Consider the following 17,261-nt stretch of genomic DNA (forward strand, 5'->3'; position numbering starts at 1 on the left):
TTGCTAACTATGTTCTTGCACATTTATACTTTACCATCCAGAAGCTGACCCAAAGATTTGGTCTGAACTATATAACCTTGGAAATAAGCAAGAACATTACAATAAATAAATAAGCCTCAACAGGTAAGACTTATCATCACCTACTAAAATCCACTCCATAAAGAAGAAAGTCTCAGAATAGCATTTTAGAAAGAGCACCAAGGACTGTATTTCAAATATAGTTCTCGGGATAAAATAGCAGTGATTAAAAGGAGATATCCTAACATGATACCTGTATAAGAACATAAAACGAATTACAATAAAATGTAATACATCTAGTATGAAAATAATGACCCTATCTTTCTGTTTTGTATACATAAGTTTAAAAAAAAAATCAGTATTTCCTCCTTTTAAAGAGGTTTTTAGTTAAAAAGTTAAAAAACAAAACATTGTTGAGACAGAGAAAATGAACTATAGATGCAAACTAGGTACAAACAGGGGAAGGTCTGTGCATATTCTATAGTGTTTCATTACCGTTCAGAACATGCAGTCAAAAGGTGGGTGAGGTTACTGAAGGTGCCGTGTAAATACAACTGCAAAAATCCTAGCTACTTATCAGTAAATCACTGTCACTGCTTATGAATTATATGTACTATTCGTATCCTGACTCATGCTTGTGATTTGGAAAAGAATGAAACCCTGTTGAAATCAAGCTGTTATTAAACAGGCAGTCCAGTGTAGCAGCTGAAGACTGTGCTGACATCAGAAAGTAAAATCTGAATTCTCTTTACATGGCATTACTGCTTCAGAGAAAGCAGCCCCCCCTGTGTCATTCAATGAATTTCAGATCATGTTACCTTCTGTCACCCTGAATAGCACTGAATAGTAATCTCAGTTCCTCAAGTAGTCCCATTGATTTCATTGGGACTATGAAATACAATGGTATTGGCCCTAAATTGTTTAAAATATTTTGAAATACCATGTTTCCCAAACTCTTAGTCCTTGCTCAGAGCCATATTTTAACACCTTATATGTATTTCTCAATCTTCTTGCATCTCAGACAAGGATTTAACAATATGAACAAAGAGTAAAGAAAATTTAGGTCAATAGTTATTATAAACAGCTAGAGAGGACTTATTTACAATTATGTAGTTAAAGAGAAAGACAGCTTGGTGAATAAAAGCCACTTTTTGACATGTGTTATTGTGCAAACCACATCATCATCCACCAGTAAGAGTTAAAAAATTGATTACACATTAACATACTTTATTAAACACACACACACGCCAAATCTCACAAGTAGAAGAGCTTATGTTACATCCTGCATATAAACCCTAAGTAGGAAGTTTGTTCCCTACCTTGGACACCCTGTAATCAATGGGGAGACATCAGAAGCCAGCGGTGCAGCAGTATCAGGTAAGAAATTCAAGGCGTCTCGACCACCAGATTTTTCTGCGCTCTTCTTTTTCCGATGTTTCTTTTTTACGTCCTGACCATTACCAGGAGGTTGGCCTGATTCTGGAGTCGAAGTAGAAGAAATGCTCTGAAACAAAAAGGAACAATATAAACAGTTAATGACACGTTCAGATCACAGCAGATTTTGGAGAGGATTATATTGCTTATACTATTTCATCCACTGACAAAAACTTGAGTTAATAGCAGAATTCACTGACCAGTGGAATTCATAGATTCCAAACCTAAGCCATTTTCTTTTCCAAACTAGGTACTGAACAGAGAGAAATAGTAGAGCCAAAAATAAATATAAGAAAAAGAACACAGAAGAATGTAGCAACTGTTCTAAAGTGCTGCTCAGGGCCTTATCTGGCCCAAAGAGGGTATCATCTTCCCTTTTTTCCAAGTCCAGCAAATGCTTCCTTATGCTAAATAAATTTGCAAGGACCAGGGAGAAAAGCTCTAAACTCTTTAGCCACTATGGTGGCAATATTTTTGGAAGCAAAATCCAATTCTAAAACAACTCTGGAAGTACTGATTTCTCATAGAAAGCCTTTCAAGTCAGTCTCTACAAAGCACCAGGCATTTCCCCCTAAAGGAGGTCTGCTTCTTTTTGTTTCCTTTTTTGACAGAGAAGTATCCAACCTTTAATATTTGCAACCCTGCAGAGACAAAGAAAAAGCTGTTGGATACCTGGGTCAGTGTCTTTTCATACCCTGAGCGGAGAGCTGCTGTGTTATCATAAAGACGCTCTAGTGCTGTTCTCTGTATGTTTGCTGGCAAGACAATTCTGGACACACTGATAAAACACAGAGCATTACACCTGGCTGCATCTTCAGGGAGCAGTGAAAGGAATTTGAATGATGGGTCCTGCGTGAAATTTGCTGACCATTCTTATTACCAAAGTGAGGCCCAGTGTTGCCTTGCCTGTGAGCAATGGGGAAGCAGGAAGAGTAAACCACATTACTGATGATTCAGTGCCTAGAGACTTAGTCCATGAAGACCAACAGCGATGACTAGAACATTAATGCACAACTTTGCGTATCAGCCAGCATTCAACTAGCCTATAATCTTTCCCTATAAGATTATCTGTGCTTCCCTATGAGTTGATGATCAAGCAGTAAGGAGGAGCAAGGTTCTCCATATCTACAGATGGATGATAGGTCAATATTACACTGCCATAAGCACAGCATTCCACAGGGTGTAGTTACATGTGAGCCAGTAGATGCCAGGAAAAAAATTAAGATAGAGAAAAATGATATGACCAACTAGGAATGAGGCAAGATGTGGCTTTGTAAATGGAAAAAAACTGACAGGAAAAAATCCCAATGTACTTTTTTTTCTTTTACAAAACCCGAAACAGCATTTAAGAAACTGAACATCTTATCCTTGCTGATACACAGAGCCAAAGCTTGTCTCTTTGTCACACATTAACAACTGGTGCATAGGTTCACTGAAAGAAAAGGGGCTAAGACAAAAGAGGCCAATGCTAAGAGACTTAACAGCTATCCAACAGATGTAGAACAAAATTTGGAAACAAGCCAGCAGATTCCCACAGCCCATGGTGAGACACTGGTTGTCGGGGAGGAAAATATGCCTCCCAACCTCGGAACATTGCAGTTTTCAACAGATATCTGCCCACAAGAAATGGGCCTGGTTCGGATGATTTGAGCTCTGTACTTGCTGTTGGCCTGCATCTAACAAGTAATGTTCCAGTGACTAAATACAGGACTTAATCATGCAAATAAATCTGTGTGAATGGCAGACCACCTGGGTATTTAAGAAATACAACAACAATAAAATTCTTGTTTCTAAATTCTATAAAGCTCGAAGATAGAAAGTTATAGGTCCAGCATCTACACCAATAAGTGGCATTATCTTAGTGTTCAGTGGTCCTCTGTTTTAGCTGATGTTGGTGTCTGACCTGGGCCAGAAGAGAGCTAAGTCTTGCCTGTCATTCAGAATCGTCTTGCTGTGTTCCGATAAGCCCATATTACAGCTTCTCTTTTTCACAGGAAGTCCCATCAATACAGCATGGGTTTTATTTGCATTAACTTTCCATAAGCCTGACAGCATGCCCACGCAGCACATCTATTCCACGTTGTTACAGTGGTGAAGGTTTTTAGAAAATCCAGCATATTATCTCCCTGACCAGCGTGCACGCATGCACACACACACACACTCCTCAGTTATACCAAAGAGCTGCCCTAGCATTAACTCTGATGCGGAGCTTCCCATGAGTCAATCAGCAGCATTGCTGGGAAGGACAGCCCTGCTCCCAGAACCCTGGTGTAGGGAATGGGCAGAATAGAGACTGGTCTTATCCTCACCACTGAGCCCTAAAGAGTTGACAGGAAATATCACCCCTGCTTCTGGCTGCCTGTTCTGTTTTTAGAAGCCAAAGCTGTCACCTGGGGAAGGGATACTGAGCAGGTAACTCTGGTATCAGGGTATCACCAGCCTCACCAGGTGCAAGTCCAGAGCTGATAGACAGGCCCACAAAGCTGCCTGGGCATGGTCCCCAAGAGCCTATCATTGACATCAGGCTTCTATGCATCCTGGTAAAAAGTACTAAATAAATCTGCATTGGGAGATACTCCTGGATACATCCCTGTCACTCCAGGGCACAGGAGTTTGGGATAGTTCACTAAGAAGCAAGCTTCTATCTCAGTTAGCATGAAAAGGTTTAAAAAAAATTTTTTTAATGAGCTTGCATAAACCTTGTCATTTAGGTGCATTCCTAGGTGACCTAACTGCTATATGGCGAATTATCCATTTTGAGTCAATTTCTGCCTTGTTATTCAGCAAAAGGAATTACACAGAGTTTTCCTATACTTTATATCATTCAAATAAAGGATACCTAAAAGAACAGATGGGGAGGCTATGGGAACATGATTTAGCCCCTGCTAACCATGGGGTCAGTGGATCTGCCTAGCTGCATGAACTGGAGAGTAGGAAGATAAGTTGCATCCCACAATAGTGGCTCAGAAGCAGGTAGACAAGGTTCCTTGGGTGAATTTGATATCTTTTATTAGACCAACCCAAATGGTTGGAGAATAGTTATTAAGCAAGCTTTCGGGTTCAAAAACCCTTCGCCAGGCTAAGGACGCTGCAGCAGTTGGTGTGTGCTCTTCCTGGATGAAATGAAAAGTAAAGAAGCCAGGGGCTGGGCTGGGCTGGGGAGGCAGTTGCCAGGCAGATTGTAATGTATCAAAAATCCAATGTCTGTGTTTAGTCCCTGATCTCTAGTATCCAGCAGGTTGATGAAATGGAGCTCATAGGCTCGTCTCTGGGATGTGTTGTGTAAATTTCCCTTGAGGATCAGGACTGAGAGATTGGAGAGAGAGTGACCCTCCTGATTTCCAGTGTGCGTTCATTCTGGTGCGCAGTTGTTGTCTGGTCTCTCCTACATATCTTCCATCGGGGCATTTGGTGCATTGGATGAGGTATATTACATTCCTGGAGGTGCAGCTGTAAGATCCTGGGATGCTGATGGCTCTGTTGTGGGGTGTAGTAACTGTGGGGGTGGTGGAAATGTGGGGGCAGGTTTTGCATTTCTTGTCATGGCACGATCTGGATCCTTTTGGTGTGTTCTGGGGCTGAGGAAGTTTGCTTCTTGTGATGAGGTTGGCGAGGTTCGGTGCTTGTCTGAAGGCTAGGATGGGTGGCTCTGGGAAGATTTTTTTAAGAATAGGGTCTTTTTCTAATATGGGTTGCAATTTTTTGAGGATTTTCTGTACAGGTTCAAGGGATGGGTGATAGGTCATAACCAGCGGTGTGCGATTTGTGGGTGTTTTTCTTCTGTACTGCAGCAGTTCTTCACGTGGTATCCAGGTGGCTCTTTCAAATGTGCGATCTACCTCTCTGGACGAGTGTCCTTGCTGGGTGAAAGCCTTTTTAAGATTGGTGAGGTGGCAATCCTGGGTGTTCTCTTCAGTACAGATGCGGTGGTATCTGAGGACTTGGCTGTATATCACAGCTTTTTTGGTGTGTTTCGGGTGATTGCTGGTTCTGTGCAGATATGTGTGTTGGTCTGTGGGTTTCTTGTATACTGTGGTCTGTATTTTACCCTTCTGGATACTGATCATTGTGTCTAAAAAGGGGATGTTGGTGCTGGAGTATTCTAAAGAAAGTCAGATGGAGGGATGGTGACTGTTGAATTTCTGGTGGAACTCAATTAGAGATTCCTGGTTCTCACTCCAAATGATGAAGATGTCATCGATATATCGTAAGTACAGCAAGGGTTTGATGGTGCAGTTCTTGAGGAAGTCTTCTTCCAGGTGGCTCATAAAAAAGTTGGCATACTGTGGGGCCATTTTAGTGCCCATAGCTGTTCCCATCAGTTATGCACTCTGGGCACTATGATGCTTTGGCTGGAACTCTGCTTCCTAAAGGAAAAATGCTGCCTAGCTGTCCCCATGAAGCCCAAAGAACCTAGCCACAAAGAATCAGTAGCCACTAACCCAAATCCCTGTGAAGTCCCATGGATAAGATCACAGGAAGCTGCTTTGACCCATTTCCTGCCCATATTGTAGAATCATAGGAAGTTAGGGTTGGAAGGGACCTCAAGAGATCATCTAGTCCAACCCCCTCCTGAAGGCAGGACCATCCCCAACTAGATCATTCCAGCCAGGACATGTGCAACTCGTTATTTGCTAACTGTCGTATCACACTAACAGAATAAAAATATAAGAGAATAAGTAGTGTATTTGTATTTTTATTTCAGCCAGTTACGAGTGGAGTTAGCAAGCTGCAATTACAGAACATCTTTGTGATTCAATTGCATTTATTTTCGCAGTAAATATGCAGTGCTGTCATGCAGATACAAAATTTTCATGGCCAAAGCTGGGTGATGACCCCCAGTGGACAAAAGGAAAAAGTCCCTGTAAATGTAAACAGCAGCTGAAATTTGGTAAGCAATTCAGAAAGGACCAACAAGATGAAAGAAAGTGATCAGGAAACTTTAGGCTTAAGGCAAAAATTGATAAGCTGTCAGGTAGTCTCTCTTTCCTAGAAGGTGGGAACAACTTTATTGAAATGGGCTGGGCTTTTCAGTCATGAACTTTTAAAGCAGGGTAGGTTGAAAGCTCAAAGTCCATTTGCTGGGACTGTCTGCCTTGTATGCACATGTAGACTTCTGGGATCCTTATCTAGCAGACTACATTTATGGCTGCTTTCACTATAGGAGCTGAATAGTTGCCAAGATTAAGTTAATTTACTACAATTTAAATAACAAAACCAAAAAGGAAACTTTAAATAAAATAAAATATTTTTATAAAACACTGATTGTTGCTAATGGTAATCCAGTGGATTATAACCATCCTGGAGATTACGGTCATGGAAGACAAAGAAGGTAGGACTAAATCTCTTGAGAAACTGAATAGGGCATACAAAACCTTAAACTACACTCAGTTCACTGGGAAAGCAGTGCAGAGTATGAAGGTGATAAGTAGATAAATGACCATGTTTTTCCTACTTCACCTTTTTTTCCAAAATGTGAGGTTTTATTTCCAGATGCAATCAGTTACCATGACCAAGTCTGGGGTAAATAACAAAAACAGGTTCTGCATCCATCAAGATAGAGAGTGGGATACACAAAAATAAGACACACAAAAGCCCAAAGGCGATAGACAAATTTAAATGGTCTCATTGCTTATACTGGTGCTGTCCAACTTCTGGGAAGCTGGGGAATGCATGCAGTGTAGGCCACAGACCTTGAGCCCCACCCCTACTGTATGCATAGCCCAATCTTTCTGCCTGCCACGTGCACAGTATATCCCCATCCCACCCCAACATCCACACGGGGCAAGTGGCCTGCCTCACCCCCACCACATATGCCACAGCCCTAACCTCCTCATAGATTCATGGATGCTAGGGTCGGAAGGGACCTCACTAGATCATCAAGTCCGACCCCCTGCATAGGCAGGAAAGAGTGCCGGGTTCAGGTGACCCCAGCTAGATGCCTATCTAACCTCCTCTTGAAGACCCCCAGGGTAGGGGAGAGCACCACCTCCCTTGGGAGCCCGTTCCAGACCTTGGCCACTCTAACTGTGAAGAAGTTCTTCCTAATGTCCAGTCTAAATCTGCTCTCTGCTAGCTTGTGGCCATTATTTCTTGTAACTCCCGGGGGCGCCTTGGTGAGTAAAGCCTCACCAATTCCCTTCTGTGCCCCCATGATGAACTTATAGGCAGCCACAAGGTCGCCTCTCAACCTTCTCTTGCGGAGGCTTAAGAGGTCCAGGTGCCCTAGTCTCTCCTCATAGGGCTTGGCCTGCAATCCCTTAACCATACGTGTAGCCCTTCTCTGGACCCTCTCCAGGTTATCCGCATCCCTCTTGAAGTGCGGCGCCCAAAACTGCACGCAGTAGTCCAACTGCGGTCTGACCAGCGCCCGATAGAGGGAAAGTATCACCTCCTTGGATCTGTTCATCATGCATCTGCTGATGCACGATAAAGTGCCATTAGCTTTTCTGATGGCTTCGTCACACTGCCGGCTCATGTTCATCTCGGAGTCCACTAGGACTCCAAGATCCCTTTCCGCTTCCGTGCCACCCAGCAGGTCATTTCCTAGGCTGTAGGTGTGCTGGACATTTTTCCTCCCTAGGTGCAGCACTTTGCATTTCTGCTTGTTGAATTGCATTCTGTTGTTTTCTGCCCACTTGTCCAACTTGTCCAGGTCTGCTTGCAGCTGTTCCCTGCCCTCCGGCGTGTCCACTTCTCCCCACAGTTTTGTGTCATCCGCAAACTTGGACAGAGTACACTTCACTCCCTCGTCCAAGTCGCTGATGAAGACATTGAAGCGTATCGGTCCTAGGACTGAGCCCTGCGGGACCCCACTGCCCACACCCTTCCAGGTCGATACCGACCCATCCGCTACGACTCTCTGGGTGCGACCCTCTAGCCAATTTGCCACCCACCGGACTGTGTAGTCATCCAAGTCACAGCTTCTTAAATTGTTCATCAGTATGGTGTGGGATACCGTATCGAAGGCCTTCCTGAAGTCTAGGTATTCGACATCAACCCCTACTCCTGCATGCAGGCGTTTTGTAACCCGGTCATAAAAAGAGACTAGATTAGTCAGGCATGATCTACCTGCTACAAACCCATGCTGGTTTCCCCTCAGCATAATTTGTCCTGCCGGGCTTTCGCAAATGTGAGCCTTGATAATTTTTTCGAAGACGTTGCCTAGGATGGAGGTGAGACTGACTGGCCTATAGTTGCCTGGGTCCTCCTTCCTCCCCTTCTTGAAAATGGGGACCACGTTGGCCCTTTTCCAGTCCTCCGGGACCTGGCCCTGCGCCACGAGCGTTCAAATATTACCGCCAGTGGCTGTGCAATGACGTCAACCAGTGCCTTCAGTACCCTCAGATAGAGCTCATCCGGGCCTGCTGACTTAAAGGCATCCAGTTCCTCCAAATGACTCTGCACCATCTCAGGGTCTACGCATGGAAATCTGGCGCCTTGCTGCTGCCTGTCTACAATCCCAGTGAGAGCCTTGTCCTGCCCCTCACTTAGGAACACTGAGGCAAAGAACTCATTGAGGAGTTCAGCCTTGTCCCCCCTGTCTGTCACCAATTGTTTCTGCCCATTTAGTAGAGGTCCTATTCCACCCTGGGCCTTCCTTTTACTCCCTATATATCTAAAAAAAAAATTTTTGTTATCCTTTACTTTGGATGCCATCCTCAGCTCCATGGTACTCCTCTTTGGTAATCTCTCCCCGTTTCCACTTTTTATATGCTCCCCTTTTAGTCCGTAGGCTGCCCTGGATTTCTCTGGTCAGCCAAGGAAGCCTCCTGGCCCCTTTCCCTCTTTTTCCTCGCATCGGGATCATCTCCCTCTGTGCCTGAAGGATCATTTCCTTAAGACACAGCCACCCTTCTTGGGCTCCCACCTCTTCAAAACTCCTACTCTGCAGTGCGTCCTTGACTAATCACCTAAGTTCATTGAAATCAGCTTTCCTAAAGTCTAGCACTTTCACCCTACTAGTTACCTTACCCACTCGCCGTCTTATGATGAATTCTATTATTTGGTGATCACTGTCCCCCAGGTGTTACATCTCAGCTGTGTGTTCTTGGGCAACCCTGGACCAGGATGCAGTCTGTCTGACTCACAAAGGACTCACCCCACCCCCTCCCCTCCTCTACCTAAACAAAACTGATTAAGATGCAGTGAGAGACACACCTAAGACCCTCAAGATAAGGGGGACAGGAGTGAACCAACTGCCCTAGGTCTCATTTGCATCCGAGATGGAACCAGATGACCATTCATTTACATGAGAGATGGAGAACAGAAAGCCTGAAGCAGAGACTGCAGTGAATTCTGGGACCAGAGAAGCAGGGGAGCACTGTATCATGGGGAATCTGTGCTCCAAATGTTAATCAACCCATGTTCACACACACCCAGCTCAGCATTTATCAGACCAGTTCTAATGTGGATATACTAAGGACTTTCTCCTCCACACACACACACCTCTAAATTTAATAGGCATCTCGGGCCATACATTCCCCGGTCCCACTATGGGAGGCCTATTTAAACTTGATTGACTAAAACTCGGTTGCCGGATTAGGGAATGCTGAGGCAAGAGACCGAGTCAGAGGGGGTATGGGCAACATTTGAACAATGGTTAAGGATTCATCACAACGTCCAGCCCGTTGGAGCTCTAATCACAGGTGTTGTCATACTTTTCCCGAGATGACTGGTGGGAGTCCTCGCCACAAAAGGTTATGAACACCCCAATAATTGTCTGAAGTCTGTTAAAAGACTATAGTAAGATCTGGAAAAGTCATGCTAAGCTGAGGCTTGTGCACAACAAGTAAAAATCCAAAATTCTGATGCTGCAAGCTATCTATTGTTCCTGAAGAAACCATGAGATATCCAATCAGTATATCTGCCATCCATAGGAATTTCAAGCTGGCTCCCAAGTATTTGGTTACTCCCTAATCTTAAGTGTTTCCTGATTATCAATCAGTTTCATGAGATGTTCCAAACCAGATAACCCCTTATCAACAGAAAAGACAATGATTTACACAATTAAGGATGCTTCGAAGCAGCTGAACTGAGGGTATAAAAATCTGTAAAAAGTGTGCACGCTTCAAGAAGAAGAAGAAGGAAGAAAGGAAGGAAAGAAGAAGAAAGAAGAAGAAAACTCCTGTGCTGACACCATTCCCTGTCGTTCTTGGGACGCTGGAAGAATAGATTGTCTCTCTCTTCAAGAACTGTGCTACGGACTGTGCCTGTCAGCTCTGCAGCCTGAGTACCTTGGACTGGTGAGATCCCAGCGCTCTCTCTCTCTTTTCTCTCTAGGCATAAACTTCTGAACCTGAACTGTATTAGTTAAGCTTGAGCTAAGTTTCCCCAAATACTTAATGAAACCAGGGTAGTATTGTCATTGTTTGTGTTTGTTTTTCTTTTGCATGTCTATTACTACTAGTACCATTATATATTTCATATGCTTAGCAATAAATAACTTTTATAGTCAGACTGGTAGTAACTGGGTACATTTTTTCTTCTCTGCTTCTCTTTCCTCCTGTGCTCTGCAGCAACGCTTCTTTTACCTAAGCTAAAGATCCCTGTGAAGCCCAAAAATATTGTGGGGTCTGCTCATCAAGAGGCCAAAGATTGGGACGTGCTGAGTTTGAAACACATAAGGGGATCAGCTTGTACAGGCTGATTGACCCAATTTGACTCAGACGTGCCCTTATGAACTGAATGCTGGCCCATGAGGGTGTCAGCTGGACACCCAGCCGGATTCAGAGGGATTCTGTTCACCTGTGTGCTTGTGTCTGACTGCATTTTATTGTTGCTCTTATGAACTGATTCTTGGCATATGAGGGTGTCAGTCTGTCCATGCTGATCAGCCCAGCCAGGTCAGGCGTGTCACGTTAATTTGTGTGTGTTTGTGTGTATGACTGATTTGGTGACTGGAGGAACCCAGTCCCATTGAGATTGAGTCCTGCAAGATAGCTCCATTGGGGGTGAAGGCTTGCAGAAGGGAGAGATACAGCTCCTTATAGTAACACAAGCAGCACATTGACAGAATCACCAAGACCCTAGAAACTATCCCTAATAAATGAGCACGCCCCAAAGTAATGGGCAAATTTGGTAACACAGGTGACTACCAATCTGTAGGTCCCCTACCATATCATCCCCTGTTGCCAATACCAGGTCCAGTAAGGCATTCCCCCTAGTGGGACCGTGTACCTCCTGCGTCAGGTGGAGGTCCTGTATGCAGGTTAGGAACATGCGTGAATGGTGGGACTTTGCTGCCTGTGTCTCCCAGCAGATGTCTGGGTAGTTTAGGTCCCCCATGACTACCGCCTCCTTAGTTTTTATGGTCTCTGAGAGCTGCCTCAGGAGCTCCAAATCTAGTTCTTCCCCTTGGTGTGGGGGTCTGTAGCAGACCCCTACCACCAAATCCCTTTCTCCTTGCCCCCCATGTAACTTAACCCACAATCCTTCTACTTTCTCCTCTTTCAATTCCGTCTTGATGAGGGTCGAAGTATATTGCTCATTGACATAGAGCGCAACCCCTCCCCCTTTCTTCCCTGCCCTGTCCTTTCTGTACAGCCTATAACCCTCAATATGTACCGCCCAGTCGTGGGAAGAATCCCACCAGGTTTCAGATAGCCCTACTAAGTCATAGGTGTTTTCTGCAAGCAGGAGTGCTAGTTCATCCTGCTTGTTCCCCATGCTCCTAGCATTAGTATATAGGCACTTGAGCCCTGTGACTGGTGCCTTTTTTGCCCCCCAGCTCCAATTCCCAAAGGGCCCCTTATTGCTTATTGCAAAGGGCCCCTCCTGGCTGTGCTGGTCACAACACAGGCAGCCTGGGCCCTGCTCTCAGGAGCAGGGGCATGAACCAAAGGACCATGAACCAGAGGAGGGAGGGGGAGCCTGAAGACCCCAGTCACGTCCACCAGTAGGGCCCTGGCTTCTACCATGGGCATACTGCAGGGAAAGCTGGTTCTTCTGAGTATTTCACTCATCCTATAAGTATCACCTGCATTGTGTTTAGGTTACTTTTTAATCTACTACTTTCTTCATCTTGACAGTAAAAGAAACAGCTGGAAAACTACTGTGATATAAGCAGGATGTCTGAAGTAAGCCATTGCTAATGAAAGCTTATGCAACTCTGATTTAGTCCGTAAGGTGCATCTCTACCCTGCCTTCTCCTGGTTTTAATGTCTGTTTCGTCTCCCCAGAGTGAAACATGTAGTGAAGAATTAAGATCCTAACCCACTGCTCCTAGTATCCAGAAATGGTTTCTAATTAGCTCTTCTTTCACAAGGTCAGCTACTTAACTCAAAGGTGTCTTTCCAGTTGCAAGTCTGTGTCTGACTGACATGGAGCCATTTTACTTTAAATGCCACGGGGTAATGAGAAGGTTAACCTACACCCAAAGCAATTAAATCAAAGGTTTTTTTCCTGTAGAGACAACCAATACTCTCTACAATTACACCCAAAGCCAGTGAATCCTGACATCAGAATAATGAATCTGATAAATATGGTAGGATAGTGGTAGTAGATATCACAATATACTGGCATATACTCTGTTTATTTATAAGGTAGGAATCTAACTCTACACCTGCAAGAATTCTTATTTTTCTGTATCATGTTGTGAAGTAGATCCAGCTGTAAATTTACCATTTCCAAAAACATTTTGGGGCCATAATCATTTTGGTTTGCTTTATTTCTTTTTCCTGGGGGGGGGGGGGGGGGTGTTATTTTACTTCCACTACTCATCACCACCACTTATAAATTGTTTATATACAACTTTTATAAAAAATATATTGTATTTTCTATAGTAGACTATAGATGTTAACCATGTCCACACATTCACAATGCACATGTTTATATAACTGCAGCCCCAAGAACCCTAGTCAAGGTTAGGGTCTCTTACCTGAAGGCATATTGAGTCCCTGTCCTAGTCATTTTATAGACTATTTAAAATAAGAGGCAGTGCGTGTATGCAAAAAAACAACAAGAGGGACAAAGGCTGAGGAGATGAAAGCAATGGGTAAGAAGAATATGTAAATCTATAAATTAGCTCTGTGTGCACAAGTTCAAGTAACATATATTGTAAAATAAGTGTCAGTACTCCATTCTGTCATCAACCTAACATAGTTTAGAAAGCTTACTCTTCTTTTCTAAATAGCTTCCTATTTTCATTCATTTAGTATTTATGAGATTATGGATGATTATGGGCCTTTAACTATACCTGAACAACTTGAATTGGCTGGGGGTGGAATTTGGCCATATATTATTAATGTTCCAAATAAATATTACCCCAACTTCAAATGATCTCTCTCCAACTACAGATTACCTAACTGCAACTCTCACCAAGACACCAGACCTTGCTATAGACCAATGGTGCTCCACCTTTTGGTCTGCAGGTCAGAGGAGTGGTGTGGGGCTAATTCATGGGGAGCCCTGCATGCTGGATTACACAGAACCAGTGGCTGGATCTGGCCTGCAGGCTTGGGGTTGAGCATCCTGGCTACAGACTAGTGGTTCTCAACCTTTTTAGACTCAAGGCACCCCTTAGAAAATGCCAGGGCTTAGTTTTCTCTCATTTTTTGACTGTAGTAGGGTAATATTTCTGTTGCAAACTAATTAGCATGATCACAACAGGTCAAAATGTTTTTAACGCTATGGATTCCTATTTGAAATCTCTGGGTTTTTTTGTGAATCTTGTTTTCATAACTAACAGTGTTAATGTTGCATGCCACACTGCAGCCACTTGAAAGGCACCCCAGTTGAGAATCACTGCCATATACCCAGATAGGAAGTGCTCTATCTATGCATCTATCCTGCCTTCTATAGGCCCAGATGCCAGCTGTACTACCCCATTAACACAGACCACACCATCATTGGACCAAACAATAGGAATGATAATATTCATGGTTGAATCACCTGCTTCTCCAGCACCTTCATTTAGATCATCACCTACTAATAGTGGCCCTCTGCTGTTGGACAGACAAGGTGATCCCTACACAGAAAGAAATGAATGGACACTGATTGGACATCAAGTCCAGAGATGTACAAAAGCCCATGGCAGAGCACTTTAGCCTTCTAGGCACTCCACCTCTGACTTCAGAGCAGATGACCTTAAAAAACAGCATTTTAAAAACCAACTTGAAAGCCAAATCGTGGAACAATTAATTATCCACAGACAGGACTCTGTTAAGTATTGCCTTAACAGAGACTTAGGGTGTGTACAGAAGTGACATTTTTTTGTGTGATGAGGCCCCCAAAAGCACTCTGTAACTATAACATGACAAACATTCATGGCTGCAGAGCACTTTTAAAATGGCAAATCGCGTGAAAATTGAACCTGTGCACTGGTTCCCTGGAAAGGTTAATTTTGGGCATTTCCATTTGCATCCCATGCTGCTTTGTGGGGCAGTGCTTGTGTGCCCACAGGCAAGCACCAGCCCAGCCCCGGGACAGAAAATCTGCCTCCTCTCTGTGGAGCCAGGCAGGGGTGGAGGTGGGGAAGGGGAAAGGAGCCCTGCCACGCATGCCCCACTCAGCTACCCCTGCTCGGGTTTTGTGAGGAACTGGGCCAGGCCTGTGTGATCAGGGGTCTCCCTTCTACTGACCCCGAGCATGTGTCTTGACAGTGGCAGCTGTGGCTGCTGTGCCTGGAACTGGGGCGGGGGGAGGGGGAGAGGGAAAATGAGCCCCCCCTCCCCCAGCTACCCCTGCTGAGGTCTTGGGGGGGCCAGGCCAGGGTCACATGGGGAAGGGACCCCCCCTTCCCCCCGCAGCCCCTCCATGTGAGCATCTTGACAGCAGCAGCCTCATGCCTGCCACACCTGGAGCTAGGGTGGGGGGGACCCTGCCATATGGTCCCAACCTGGCTACCTCTGCTGGAGTCATGAGGGGAGCTGGGCTGGGCTTGCATGGCTGGGGGGGACTCTGTTCCTCCTACCCTCCGCTCCATCTGTGTGTGGCAGCCATGAGGCTGCCGCTGTCAAGATGCTCGCACAGGGGGTAGGAGGGAGTCCCCCACTGCCACACGGGCCCAGCCTAGCCCAGCTCCCCCAACAACCCCAGCAGGGTTAATGGGGGGGGGAGGCATGCGGCAGGGGGCTCTGTACCTCTCCCCCCAGCTGCTGCTCACAGTTGCAAACTTGCAGGGGGTTGGGGGGCAGGGATGGGGAGAAGGGCTGTCCAGCAGATTTTTGGGAGGCTGCTGGAACTCCCCTGCCTGCTGGCCTAGGCCAGTACAGGCAGGCTCGAATCCCCCCACCCCACATGCAACAGGCAAAAATGCCTTTTGGGTTCAATGGTGCTCTAACTCATGGTGCTTGGTGTAAAGCACTATAGTTAGAGCACCTCCCCGACAGGCTGCCTAAACTTCTGTACACAGCCTATGGGTTCTGTTACCTCAACAACTGTTAACTGCTTTGTTAATCACTATTGTTCCAGGCAACCCACTTTCTGCCCCTCTCAGCAGTCTTTCTTTCCTTTCTATTTAAAACCTTCCATTTCTGCAAGTCCGTTTGTAACATCTGACAAAGTAGGCTGCTATCCATGAAAGCTCATGCCTCTCTGAACCAGGTAATATCTAAGGTACCACCCTTTCCTACCTTTTGCCTATAACCCAAAATGGATCTGTTGTAGCAAGTGTAGGGCGCATGTGTTTACAGTAAATCAAGATCAGTGATCAGTTTGACTTCGATTTCATCCTTTTCCCTTCCCACTGCCCATTGCCAAATTGGTAGGAGTTTGGGACATCATGTGTATAAAGAAGCAGAAAGTACCTCCCACCTAGTAAATCATGAGCACATGTGTAGCCAGGTAATTACATTTTCAAGAGAAACAGATTGCAGTACCTTAAAAAACCTAGGCACAGATCTTGGTAAGCAAATAAGTTTTTCGCTTTTTGGTTTAAAGATATGGGTTTTAAAATTTATCATAATTTTTTTTAGTTCATTTACACTATTTTGTAAAGGAAAAATACTATGCAAGTTCATGCCAACCAACAGAGAAACAAGATACAGTTTCTTTGTTCTTTAATCCTGAACAACCTGACAAAGATATGCAAATAACCCAATCTCAGTTTTTCTACTGAGGACCTTAAAAATGAGTGGAAAGATTCTACTTTACACTTGGTGATATATTTAAGTTGAAAAATGACAGGGTCTGGCTCTATCACAGCTGTTTTTCTTATAGCTGAAACATGTATCAGTAGAGTTTGTTACTGCTAGAGTCAACATCAAAAGAAAGCATGCATATGAAATGAAAGATTATTGCTCATGTTTGAACTCTTGCAACCTCTGGAGTGATTCAACACTCAGTAGTACATAAAGATATATGTATATATATAAAGATATGTATATATCTTTATGTATCCCTATATATATATATTTTATCAGTAAAACATGGTATTTTCTTTACTTTTCTAAAGCAGTGACCACTGAAGAGACACATTTTCAACACAGTTGTTTTAAAACAAATCAGAAAAATGTTGCTGAGTTGAGAGTCCATTAAAGAACTCCCCCCCCCACAACTACTGCATATTTTTCTCTTAGAAATCAGAAGAAAATTCTGTAACTAGATGATGATTTTAAAAATCAGATTTGCATTAACTTAATACACGAGTGATTTTGACATTTTCATGATGTAGGACACACACAGCAAATAACCTGAATATTGTATTTTTCTTTAAGCCTATATTGGGTTTAAAGAAAAAAAAAATCTTCTGAAATAGGAAATATAATGGGGTTTGTATTTTTCCTTGCACAAGACAAATATACAAAGATCAGCTTTCATTTTCCCTAGTTGCTGCTTTCTTGTGGGGCAGACTGTTTGAGTAGTAACTA

The 17,261-nt window shown here is 44.1% G+C and overlaps 1 protein-coding gene across 10 annotated transcripts in view; it reads right to left on the reverse strand.

Annotated features, from left to right (window-relative positions):
* Nucleotides 1-17,261, reverse strand: part of TACC2 (transforming acidic coiled-coil containing protein 2) — a 234,635-nt gene that overhangs the window by 168,234 nt on the left and 49,140 nt on the right. For all 10 annotated transcript variants that reach the window (XM_019485888.2, XM_019485887.2, XM_019485889.2 and 7 more), the window contains one exon: nt 1,338-1,522. In XM_019485888.2, the coding sequence (XP_019341433.1) occupies nt 1,338-1,522 (185 nt within the window). The remainder of the gene's footprint in view (nt 1-1,337; nt 1,523-17,261) is intronic.

The sequence above is a fragment of the Alligator mississippiensis genome, chromosome 6 (assembly GCF_030867095.1).
Source record: "Alligator mississippiensis isolate rAllMis1 chromosome 6, rAllMis1, whole genome shotgun sequence".
Lineage (NCBI taxonomy): Eukaryota > Metazoa > Chordata > Crocodylia > Alligatoridae > Alligator > Alligator mississippiensis.